At 28.4% G+C, this 12,707-nt stretch overlaps 2 protein-coding genes across 2 annotated transcripts; both read left to right on the top strand.

Moving 5' to 3' along the window:
- Window positions 1-1,035: 1,035 nt before the first annotated feature.
- On the top strand, window positions 1,036-2,525 carry LOC134826933 (fatty acid-binding protein-like). The gene is made up of 2 exons (XM_063839444.1): window positions 1,036-1,646; window positions 2,026-2,525. Exons 1-2 carry the CDS (start codon window positions 1,290-1,292, stop codon window positions 2,083-2,085), a joined length of 417 nt encoding a protein of 138 aa, XP_063695514.1. The 5' UTR covers window positions 1,036-1,289; the 3' UTR covers window positions 2,086-2,525.
- Window positions 2,526-3,298: 773 nt separating this feature from the next.
- LOC134827216 (fatty acid-binding protein-like) lies at window positions 3,299-4,380 on the top strand. Its single transcript, XM_063839796.1, has 3 exons — window positions 3,299-3,732; window positions 3,789-4,072; window positions 4,136-4,380. The coding sequence occupies exons 1-3, from the start codon at window positions 3,582-3,584 to the stop codon at window positions 4,184-4,186; spliced, it is 486 nt and encodes a 161-aa protein (XP_063695866.1). The 5' UTR covers window positions 3,299-3,581; the 3' UTR covers window positions 4,187-4,380.
- The last annotated feature ends 8,327 nt before the right edge of the window (window positions 4,381-12,707 follow it).

Consider the following 12,707-nt stretch of genomic DNA (forward strand, 5'->3'; position numbering starts at 1 on the left):
TTCAAAGCCCGAATCAATAGCAATAATTGATCAAAACAGGTTTCATGTGCGAACGTAACGCATGGCAGCAGCAGCAACAAACAGGTGACATTTTTGACAAAAGGGCTCGATTTTCGGAGTATTTTGGGTGGTTTGTCTAATTTGCATTCAAGGGCAACGGTGCATATTGACTGTTATTCATGCGTTAGTTGGTAACATTTTGATTGAAATTGATTTTTTTACGAGATTTGTTTTTGAAGTTTATTTGAAAAAGTCTGTTTTTGTAGTTTGAATTCAATTTTAAAAGATTTAAAAAAATTTTTGGGGGAAGTTTAAACTAAAATTTGAACTCCTGAATTGATAAAAAAATTATTAAAAATTTTAATTCCTTGATAAATTAAAAAAAAAACAAATTAATTAATTTAAATAAAATCATTTAATTTAATAAAATTATTTAAATTAATTATTTTTATTAAAATTTATTTAAATTAAATTATTTAATTAATTTTTAATAAATATTAATTAATTAATTAAACTAAATTAGATTAATTATTTAATTATTTTTTTTTAATTTTTTATTTAATTTATTAATTTAAATAATTTTTAAGGACTTAAAAATACAAAGAAAAATATTTAAAAATTATTTTAAAAAATTTAAAGTTAAAAATTCATTTCTGTTGGTAAAAAAATTATTTTTCAAAAGCAAATGAAATATTTTAGTTATAAAATCAACTGTGACGTAGTTTTTATTTGAAGCTCAAATATCTATTTTATTCAGAAATATTAATTTTTTATAATTCACAAAGCATTTTTCATCGAATTTTGTCAATTTTTTCATCTCTAATAGTAAAAATCGCCGTAAAACATTTAAAATTTTTGTCAATTCCTCAAAGAGAATCAAAGTACGCAAACAAATCGAATCGCCTTCATCATTTTTCGTTTAAAATCTAACACGAATGAGTACCGTAAACACTTTCAAAAACATTTTTGTTTACAAAACACTCCCGAACTATTTATTCTATGATTAAAACGAGACTCATTGACGGACACGATATCACGTTTGCCAGTTGCGTTTCACATGCGAGAGACTCTGTGTGAGAGTTTGCGTTGTTTCTCCGAATTTTTTTGTGTTTTCATCCAGTTTCCGTCACAGAATAGAACATTTTATGCAAATTGGATTTTAGTGAAATCAGATGAGAGACTGGTTTTGTGTTACGGAATTTGACGGAATTTAACACAAAAAAACGTTGCCATCATTTAGTCATTTGCGAACAGCCTCGAGTGTGTGATATTTAAAACATTTGTTCGTCATGTCGTCGTCGTCGCGCGTTTGGACAAATAAGCGCTACAAACTTGAACGTTCCGAAAATTTTGACGAATTTCTCACCGCTTGTGGCCTCAACTTTTTGATACGGAAATTAATTCTCGCTTCGACGCCAATTGTCGAGCTTGTGGATTGCGGCGACGGTACTTTTCTCCTCAAGCAGGAATCTCTCAAAAGTAACAACATGAAATTCACGCCTGGCGTCGAGTTTATCGATGAGAAGCCAAATGGAGCGAAAGTTTATACCACAATGACGTTCGAGAGCGAGAACGTTTTGATCCATACGCAGAAAAATCCGCCTGCGATGTTCCGACGCGAGTTCAAAGAAGACGAAATGACATTGGTGAGTTCACGAATGGGTTTCGCGTGCCTTTGTTTACAAAATAAAATGACAAAATAAGTAACTTCCTACAATTATTACGTTACTTTAGCGTTAAAACCACACATCGCAGTCCATTCACACTTCGCATGCCCTTGAAAATGCTCGTGAACTTGTGAACATTTTTTTTGTACGCATATTTTGTACGATTTCGCTTTTAACATCATTCGCATAAAGTGTCTGACGATGCGTGTCTTGAACTATATGCGGTATAGGAAGACAAAAAAATTGACATTGACCATGATTCCGTTTGTTTTTTCGACCAATAAATTTTATTATTATTTTTTTTTGCGATCCGCACATTTTTATCTCTTTTTTTTAACAAAATTTATTTATTTTTTAGGTTTGCACGGACCTAACGGGCGGCGTCGTGGCGAAACGATGGTTTAAAGCAGTGAACTAAAATTAACCACAATTGCCCTGTTTGTGGGTCTTGTTACGTGTTTTTTATTTATTTTTTTGTTAAAAATATTATTTTCATATAAATATGTGAAATATTGTGACAATTAACATGGAAACATTTTTATTTACAATTTTTTACGTTTTTCGGTAAATTGTGAGGGAATGGTTAGCCAATTTGATGCACGTGTAAATTCAATTTTGATGATGATGTTTGAACAGTAGAACAACAACTATCAGATTGGCGGTGTCGATTACATGTGGGTCAATGTTAATTGCAAAGTTATTGGGCATGATGTGATTAAAATGATGGTTTTCGATGGAGTAATTTATGGCGATGGAAATGAGATATCATCAAGGATCGCGATAAAAAGTGTTGACAAGTGACGCGGAATTTTAATTTTTAAAGCCAATTTTAATTTTTAAGCTTTAAATGCAATTGATGTTCACTTTTGGTTCGAGAACTGACGATTTTTTTCATTTTTTCCATTAAAATAATTTTGAAATTTACAATTTTGCTTTGTGAAGTCAAAAGTAGGTCCAAAATTACTAAAATGACAAAAATTTTGTCCCAAAATGTAATTTTTGTAGATTTGCATCCTTCTTCAGGTAGACTTCTTGAAGCCTTTTGGATCCGTCTTTGTGTTGCAATATATGAAAATCGTAAAAAAATGAGTTTTTAATTAAATTTTTTGAATATTGAGAATTTTACCTTTTATCCCTTTCCGTGGCAAAATTTTTTTTCGATTTTTTGCGCGTTTTGAAATTTCTTTTAAATTTTAAAGACCAAAATTCAAAAATATTTTTTGTTGAAAAGGTTTAACCCTAAGCTTTCAAGTACAACTTGAATTATTTTAATAGCTGAAGTTAAAGTTATTGAAAAATTAGTTTTTCAAATTTTTGAAACGTCCTCCTCTGTGGAAAAAACACGGAAAGGGATAAATTGATTTTTTTTTTATCGTTTGAAGCATATTAACAACAGATTTTTGAAAATTCGATGAATTATAGTAAAAGGACTTCAGATTTTGCAAATTCTATGAACTCAAAATCCTCTTCTTCGTTCAGAAATTACTTCCAAAAAATTTTTGTTCCTCATAAAATCGAGTAAACGTTTCTTTTTCACAATTTTTCATCGAGTTTGTATATAAAAATGAGGTTCAACAACATCAAATGCAGTTAAAATGTATCACGTAACTCCCCATGAGACCCAATTTCTAGAAAGAACAACTTTTTCAACTTATACAACTTCAATAATCGACAACAATGACCATACTTAACAATTTTTCTTACCGTTGAGTCGTTTGTACGGCGCAACATATCATTAGAACAATGACTTTTCAAAGTTCTTGTCAAAAACTTTCCACTTGACCGACCGTCAAATACACGTTTTGCGTCTAAAACGATCTTTTCCGTTGAATTTCATCACAAAGTTGCCGGAAAAGGTATTTGTTTGTCATTATCTGGCAGTCGAACCTCGACACGAGCGCGATTGACACAAAAATGCTTCTCAATCTCTTGCTGATTTGTTCCGTCGTTGCAACGGCTTTTGCCCAAGAATTCCTGTATCCGCCGGAAAATGTGCCCATTTGGAAGGGAAAACGTTACGAGCTACGAAAAGCGGAGAAATTAGACGAATTTTTGACAGAAATCGGTAAATTTTGATACTTTACCTTAAAAATTTCTTTATAAAAATATTTTTTTCCACAGGCATCAACTTCTTTAAACGCAAATTCTTCCTGTTGCAAGAACCAATCATTGAATTGATCGATATCGGCAATGACGAGTACATCATGCGCCATACCACGACACTCAAAACGACGGAATTCCGCTTTAAGCCCGACGTCGAATTCCAATCCGATCAAATAAGTCAGCTGGAGGGAACGTACAAAGCAAAAGTTACTTTCGATACGGCAAATCGACTAACATTAACTTACCTCGACGGACCACAAATTCAAATTGTCTACGATTTCAAGGAAACGCAACTACAAGTTGTAAGAAAAATTTCCCTTTTTCCTTAGAATTTTATAAATTATTCATAAAATTTCATTAAACAGACATCCAGTTGCAATAATGTCGAAGCCCGACGATGGTTTAAGGCAATTTAGCTCGATGTCATCAAATTGAATGAATTGCAAAAGCTTACTGAAAGAAGAAAATGCATCGTAATATTAAATAAAAATAAATTTTCAAAAAAAAATCAAAGCCGTCGCATGCAACAACAATAATTTTTTATATAAATATGTGAAAAATTACCCTCTGGAGGTAATAAAATAAATAAATATGGAACAATAAAATATGCTTAACCTGTAAAAAAAAATTCAGTTGAAGCGGAAAGTGTTTGTTGTCGAACAAAAAAACGAGTTTAAAGCACTTTTGATCGAAAGCAGATTAAAAGGGATTGATGTAAGCGTATTTTAAGGCGATTAAAAAGCTATTATTAAAATTCAATGGAAGCTTTCAGGTACTTAATTTTTTTCAATATTCACAAATAATTAATTAAAAAAAAAATAACTTACCTGTAACTGACGAAAAGTTGTGATTTTACACCTCTAAAAAATAGCTCAAAGCAAAAATTTTATAAAAAAAAAAATTTTTTTTGTTACAGTCACAAATTCCCTTTTGTCACCCGCAAAATCCACTAAAATCTCATCAATAAAAATTGTGCCTGCTGTTACTGACAAAAAAGTACTGAAAAAAAAATATTTTATTTACATTTTTTTTTGTTTCAAACGCCATGCAAGCAAGCAATATATTTATTTTATTCATTGTTGCTTTTTTATTGTGTGGTAGCGAGTAACGTAAATATCCTATTATTATATTATTAATAATAAAATGTTATTATTGACGAAAAAAACAAGTACTTACACATTGATAAATCATGCCATCGCGTCTCGTGTATGCCGACATTTATGCGATTTTCCATATTTTCGCTTCAGAAGGAACCGCTATCACTCACCGTCATTCGTTCGCGAAATAATATTCTGCGCCACAGACAATTTTATTGCGATTTTATTGATTCATCACTCGTGTTTGTTTGGGGAGATGTGCAATTTTGGCATGAAGCCTTCGATTTTGAGTTTACCAATTCCTTCCTTGATGCTGTCAACACTCGAACACACAAACCGCAGAGATAATCCAGATTTCCGCCCTCGAACGATAACAATTCGATGCACTTCCCACGGTCGTTTGTGAGTATTTACCTCGACAACATTCATCATTTCGAAGAGTCTAGTAGTAGTGGTTTCATCTATTTCCATATCAATAAAATATCACTTGATGACGATGATGATGATATTGTGAAAAAGGAAGGAAGCACAAATTGATAGAGGACATGGAAATCATCGATACACCAAAAAAATACACATAAAAACGGATGTTTATTTCCGATATATCGACGATGTATGAATTTTTCCAGTTTATTTTTTTCCGTGCGTTATTGGTCGAATGACGCGCCAACGAATAAAAATTGTGGTTTATGCGAGAAATATTCATTCTACGTCATGTTCGATGTTTATCCTGCATTTTAATGCACTGTAACTTGGCACCTCCTGACTAATATTCGGACTGAAAATCAATTTGATCCATTAAAAATTTGTTTATTTTTTTAAAAACCATGTCAGCGAAATCTCCCTTAAATTCCAATTTTTCATTGTTTTTGCAGTCTATTCAAACATTTATCGGTGACACAAATGATGATAACAACACTTGAAAGGTATTTATGGGGCGACTGAACAGAACTATGTACTACAATGGTAAGCCATGTTATCGTCATCATGGTCTTTTATTACATTTTTTTTTGTTCATTGTTGCTTTTCTAGTCTGATGCTTTTGTGTTCCTGTCATAAAGAGAACAAAACGAGAAGCGACGAAAAAATAATAAAATTTTTGGGTACAATCTACGGAATTTATTGTTTTTTGGTGACCCTGAAGGTACTTTCACGAATATTTATACATTTCTTCTTGATGATAAGTTTTAAAAGAGTTTCGAGAAAAAAATTGGTTCGAGGTGGTTTTAATTGTCTGTCTACCTAATGAAATGTAACAATATAAAAATTTAAGTAACATTTTGGATTTTTTTTATTTAGAAATAATTAATTTAATTTAATTAAAATTAATTTGAAATAATAATATTAAGTTTTTAAAAATAAAATTAAAGTAAAATTTAAAAATTTTTATAAATTAAATATTTATATAAAATTTATAATAAAATTAAAATAAATTAAAAAAAAAAATAAAATTAAAATAAATTAAAAAAAAATAAAATTTAATTAAATATTTGTTTTCATTTAAAAACAAATTTTTTTGCTCTCCTTAAAATTCTTCAATTTTAAAAATAAATTTCATAAATACCTAATTTAAAATTAAAATAATAATAAAAAATAACTTTATTTAGTTTTCATCTATCTTTTGATTTTTTCAAAAAAGTTTCAGAGGGAAAATAAAAATATTTAATAAAAGGGGAATTTTCTATATTTTTTTAAAATTTGTTGTTTGAAAAACAAAAAAAATAGCCACTTATCATTAAAAATTATTAAAAACGCAATAAACTTGCTTTATTTAATTTTTTTTTTTTTTGAAATTAATGTCGAATTTTACTAAAAGTGACGTGAAAAAAATTGAATTTTTTTCTTAAATTGCAATTTTAAGAAATTTTAGTTAAATTTTATTTTAATTTTAAAAAATAAAAGAAAACTAAAATTATTTTAATATAAAAGATCATTGTTTAATATTCAAAAAATGCATAAAATAAATATTTTTTAAAAATTTAAAAATTATATTTAGAAGATTTATTTATTTTAAACTCACCTTAAAAAAAAAGCGCTCTCATCTGGTTCCCTTCACAAGCCAGAAGTTTCTCCATTGAATCTTGTCTCACGTTTTGTGAAAACTCACAAATGGCTTTCACTGATATACCTTTTGCGCGAAATTTCATCACGCAACTTTGCATATTTTGTGCCGTTGCCGTTTTGTAACATAACACAAACAAACATTGCATAAACAAACATTTCCGAAGAACGAAACATTTGACGCCCCATTTTGCATTTTATTTAAATTATGATTTGCATCCTTACAAAAAAAAAAAGGAAAATTGACATGCAATTTATGAGTTTCTCTCTGTTCTTCAGTAAAATAAGGAAAACGATTCTCCGAAATGAAATCCATTCGTCATTTCCATCGACGGACATACAATTTGTGTCGAAAATTATATATGCACCCGAGTTGTTTCTGGAAAAAAAAGTGATTTATTACATTCTTGATTTATTTCCTTCTACAAAATCCACTTCATTGTAATATTGATTTTCCTGTGCCTCATTTCACGTGGAATTACTTTTTTTCGTGTATTGTCTTGTTTTATTGTTATTGCTGCACATTAACAACTTTTTCGATGGTACAAGACTTTCAATGTCATGTCACGACACGATCCATGTTCTGTAATCAATAATGATCATTTTTACGCATAATTGGGTTGAGTAGCGCCTCAAACACACACAAGTCAACACTAATTAATCAATTACGGATATCTGGCTTGGTGTGTATTAAATGATAACAGAAGGACCACAAATCTGATTGATGACTGCGGGAGGCCCATTTTGGTAATTTCTTGTTAACTCAAATGTGTACTAAAAGTGTTCAAATGAAAAATTATTATAAAAGTTGATAAAAATCAAATTATATGAATAACGTTGAAAAGCGGAAGCACTTGATAAAATTATAATTAATTTATTTTTAAACAATGAAGAGCTGCATAAAGTGATAGTAATAGTTATTATTAATTATATTATTTTATAAATAGGGTTTTTTTTTATCGGAAACTTGCAAATCATTGAATATGAGTGAACACTATTTAATTTAAAAATTCATTTAATTTTAAATTTTTAGTGCTTCACTGCATGTTCAGTCAAAATGCAAATTAATTTTTTCAAGCCTTATATAGAATTTTGGGAAAAAAATTAACTTTTCTCTCAAAAATCACCTAAAATAAAAATTGAATGAACAACAGACCTTAATTAATATACATATATGCAGATAATATTCCAGACAGTTTTCATCGGAAAATTGACACATGTGTATGTGTATACGAATTTCACTGAAACGGAAAAAATGACGCGTATTACAATACCAATTTGGGTAAGTTTTAAGAGTAACAGATACTGACAATAAATCGCATTAAATTTTTTTGTTCAACCAATTTTCACAGAAAGCGATAAAATTACATGACGAAGTAAAACAAGCGAAATGACAATTATTGTCAAGTAATTAGATTGCTTCAATGGACTTTTATTTGGAATGACAGATGAAAGTTGTTCATCGATATTGTTCGGTGCTTTTAGTAATTGGCAGAACAGGAATTGACTGTGGGAAATTAAATCACCATCAGAATTTGCATTTATTGGTTATGCTGAAAAAAAAATTTACATTTATATGACTCAATGAGTATAGGGAGTTTAAAAAAGGGATAAAGTATTTAGGTTGATAATCTGAAATAAATCAGCATTATCATTTGGTATTCAAAATTACAAAGGATGTAGAAAAAAGTTACAAAATGTAGGAAATTCTTTGTCAAATCTTGCTCCAAATGGATAAAAATTTATTAGAGGGGCTTTAATTTATCATTTTTAATCATTTTATAACTCAAAACTGCCAAAAAATTGAAACTGAAAAAAAATTTTTTCTTTGACATAGTTTTGTTTTGAAAACTAAATCAAGAAAAAAACTAAATCAAAAACTGTGTCAAAAACTATGTCAAAGCCTTTTTTGTCAAATCTTGCTCCAAATGGATAAAAATTTATCAGAGGGCTCTAATTTATCATTTTTAATCATTTTATAACTCAAAACTGCAAAAAAATTGAAACTGAAAAAAATTTTTTTCTTTGACACAGTTTTGTTTTGAAAACTAAATCAAGAAAAAAACTAAATCAAAAACTGTGTCAAAAACTATGTCAAAGCCTTTTTTGTCAAATCTTGCTCCAAATGGATAAAAATTTATCAGAGGGCTCTAATTTATCATTTTTAATCATTTTATAACTCAAAACTGCAAAAAAATTGAAACTGAAAAAAATTTTTTTCTTTGACATAGTTTTGTTTTGAAAACTAAATCAAGAAAAAAACTAAATCAAAAACTGTGTCAAAAACTGTGTCAAAGCCATTTTTGTCAAATATTGCTCCAAATGGATAAAAATTTGTCAGGGGGCCCTAATTTATCATTTTTAATCATTTTATAACTCAAAACTGCCAAAAAATTGAAACTGAAAAATTTTTTTCCTTTGACATAGTTTTGTTTTGAAAACTAAATCAGGAACAAAAAAAACTATGTCAAAAACTGTGTCAAAGCAATTTTTGTCAAATCTTGCTCCAAATGGATAAAAATTTGTCAGGGGGCTCTAATTTATCATTTTTAATCATTTTATAACTCAAAACTGCCAAAAAATTGAAACTGAAAAATTTTTTTCCTTTGACATAGTTTTGTTTTGAAAACTAAATCAGGAACAAAAAAAACTATGTCAAAAACTGTGTCAAAGCAATTTTTGTCAAATCTTGCTCCAAATGGATAAAAATTTGTCAGGGGGCTCTAATTTATCATTTTTAATCATTTTATAACTCAAAACTGCCAAAAAATTGAAACTGAAAAATTTTTTTTCCTTTGACATAGTTTTGTTTTGAAAACTAAATCAAGAGCAAAAAAACTATGTCAAAAACTGTGTCAAAGCAATTTTTGTCAAATCTTGCTCCAAAAATTTATCATTTTTAATTTTTTCTTTGACATAGTTTTGTTTTGAAAACTAAATCAAGAGCAAAAATTTTTGTCAAATCTAAATGGATAAAAATTTGTCAGGGGGCTGCCAAAAAATTGAAACAAAAACTGTGTCAAAAACTGTGTCAATTTTTGTCAAATCTTGCTCCCAATGGATGAAAATCTGTCAGAAGGCTCTAATTTATCATTTTTAATCATTTTATAACTTAAAACTGCCAAAAAATTGAAACTGAAAAAATTTTTTTCCTTTGACATAGTTTTGTTTTGAAAACTAAATCAAGAGCAAAAAAAACTATGTCAAAAACTGTGTCAAAGCAATTTTTGTCAAATCTTGCTCCAAATGGATAAAAATTTGTCAGAGGGCTCTAATTTATCATTTTTAATCATTTTATAACTCAAAACTAAAAAATTGAAACTGACTCAAGCTTCAAGCCCTCATTAAAGAGCTTCCAATGTCTAATTTAAACTCTTTAATTTAAATATAAATTTTTCCAGAAGCCGTTTTTGAACTTTTAATGATATGATGTAGGATGAAACCTTAATTAAATATTTTTGACATTTTTTCTCCTTGCGAAACGATGCGTTGGAGACAAAAAATCCAGTAATTAATTTCCTGTTCCACGAAGTAAATTGATTTTCCCACGCATCTAGAATTTATTTACTTATTGCATCTCTCCAACGTGGTTCAATTGAGTTTTATTCCGTTTTTCATTAAAAAATAATTCATGTTGTTTCAATGCATTACTCTTAAATCCCTGAAAAGTATTAAAAAACCGTTTGTTTATTCTGGCAATTATTTCGTTTCAGCTATCAATAAATTGCGATCAAAGAGCATGAAATTACACATTTGTGCATCACAACTGCGAGGTAATTGTTTGCTGTTTGTCTCTTCTATTTTTGTTGCAGTGTCATTGTCATCGTTGTCGCTTACTGACAATATTATCATTATTATCCAACACTGAATACAAATTGCAGGCTAGAGGAGTATTTTGCTTCTTACTGTTATTTAATGCCGTGTTGTTCTCCTTTTTCGATTTAGTTGTTTACATATTTGCACAAAATTACCCCCACACATGAGCAGGAACGAAGTTTATTTACCTTCTAAAACTATTTTTGCTGGAATTGTGTGCAGAAATTCATTTCCATTGTTGATGTTTTTGCCTACAGGACACATTGTAAAATGTGAAAATGTGATTATTGCAACTGTGTGACTAAACAAACATTTTACGAAAAAGTCTCTTTGGTGATTTTTCTGTTAATTTTCCCTCTGTTGACAGTCGTCGGTGTATTTTTAAAAAAAAAGTCACAAAAGGACAAAAGTTTATTTTTAGAATTTTTTTCTCTCAAGCAACAAAAATAAATTTAATCATCTTAAAATATGCTAGAAATGTAGCATCAACATTTACCTGCCTTGGCATGACAACAAATTGCCAACAAATAAAATCATCAAGAATTGTCAAGACTCTTGAATGGAACGAATGACAGATGCGAAAAAGGTGAATGTTTTGCCGTTGAATAATTTAATTCGAAGACGTTGCTACTTTTTGTTGTTCTTTGTTATCATCGCCCGTTGTTGTGCATTTTTTTCATCTTGATCTTTGAACAAACTTCACGTGCGACAGTGCAATTTCCACGAAATTTGTCAAGAATGTCAGTTAACAACTTGCCACATTGTGTTAGTTTGATTAAGATTGAACCGAGAGGAAATTTGCGAAATGCATTTCTCAAAAAAAAAGTTGTTTGCAATTTTTTTTTATTTATTTTTATTTATTTAAAATCTTTGATAAACTTTTGTTTGCTGTAAACAGAGAACAACAAAAAAAATGCACAAAGTAAAGTTTCCTCTTTTGTGTTGCGCGCTGCTGCCTTTTTCATTTGTTTTCTTTTCAATCATTTGCAAAGTTTATGTACAGAAAACACCAAATGGGATTTAAAATTTAATTTGAAGATGAATTTTTGAACAACTGAGGCAGCCCCAAAGTTTGTACATTAAAATTTATCAGAGAAAAATTCTTGAATCGTTCATTTTTTAATGGAAATTGTAACTTTTCTATTATTTTCAATGACAAAAGCGAAATTTTTTCTTTGGAAAGATTTTTTTATGATAAAAATTTTATCATAAAGATTTTGAAAAATTTTTTGAATTGAAAAATTTGAGTGATACTTGTTAATAAAAAATTTTTAATTTTAATAAATTTTATTTTTTTTATATATTTATGAAAATATATTAATTATAATATAATTTTTTGAAATTTTATTTAAATATTTTTAATAAAATTAATAATTTTTTTTATTGGGCTTTAACATTAATTTTTTTAAATTTGAAGAAAAATACTTGAAAAGAATTTAATGATTTTTTAATTTTTCATGACAATTTTTAATCAATTCCAGATCTATAATTATTCAATAAAATTTTTATAAACGAAATCCTTCTTTTTTCATACAAAATGTCAAAATTTAAATAGTTTTTATTGTTTTTTATTTTTTATCGATTTCAGAATATTTAAAAATAAAATTTTTAAAATTATTTTATAAATTCTATGAAAAATAAGTTCAATAAATTTTATGAAAAATATTTGTAGTAAAAAAATTCGATAAATAATCGATGAAACAATATCTAAAAAGTTGAAAAATATAATTCTTTCAAAAATATTTTATTAGTTTTTATATTATTTTTTTTTTTAATTTATGAATCCTTTGAAAGAATGTTTTTACGATTTTTTTTTTCTATAATTTAATGAATGAATGCGAATGAATCACAAAAAAATGTCCCATCAAAAGACACCGCTAGCAATTCCAGTTAAGTAATTAAACCTTTTCACTTGTTTCACTGCCCGAAAAACATTCGATCCGCTTGTCGTCTTAGCAGTCGT

This window comes from Culicoides brevitarsis, chromosome 1, assembly GCF_036172545.1.
Source record: "Culicoides brevitarsis isolate CSIRO-B50_1 chromosome 1, AGI_CSIRO_Cbre_v1, whole genome shotgun sequence".
Taxonomy (NCBI): domain Eukaryota; kingdom Metazoa; phylum Arthropoda; class Insecta; order Diptera; family Ceratopogonidae; genus Culicoides; species Culicoides brevitarsis.

Bases quoted from the DNA above. Each gene is read 5' to 3' on its own strand.
- LOC134826933 (XM_063839444.1), top strand. From the start codon at position 1,290: ATGTCGTCGTCGTCGCGCGTTTGGACAAATAAGCGCTACAAACTTGAA. The intron at 1,647-2,025 runs GTGAGTTCACGA...TTTATTTTTTAG, and splicing joins AAGAAGACGAAATGACATTG to GTTTGCACGGACCTAACGGG.
- LOC134827216 (XM_063839796.1), top strand. From the start codon at position 3,582: ATGCTTCTCAATCTCTTGCTGATTTGTTCCGTCGTTGCAACGGCTTTT. The intron at 3,733-3,788 runs GTAAATTTTGAT...TTTTTTCCACAG, and splicing joins CGAATTTTTGACAGAAATCG to GCATCAACTTCTTTAAACGC. The intron at 4,073-4,135 runs GTAAGAAAAATT...TTCATTAAACAG, and splicing joins AGGAAACGCAACTACAAGTT to ACATCCAGTTGCAATAATGT.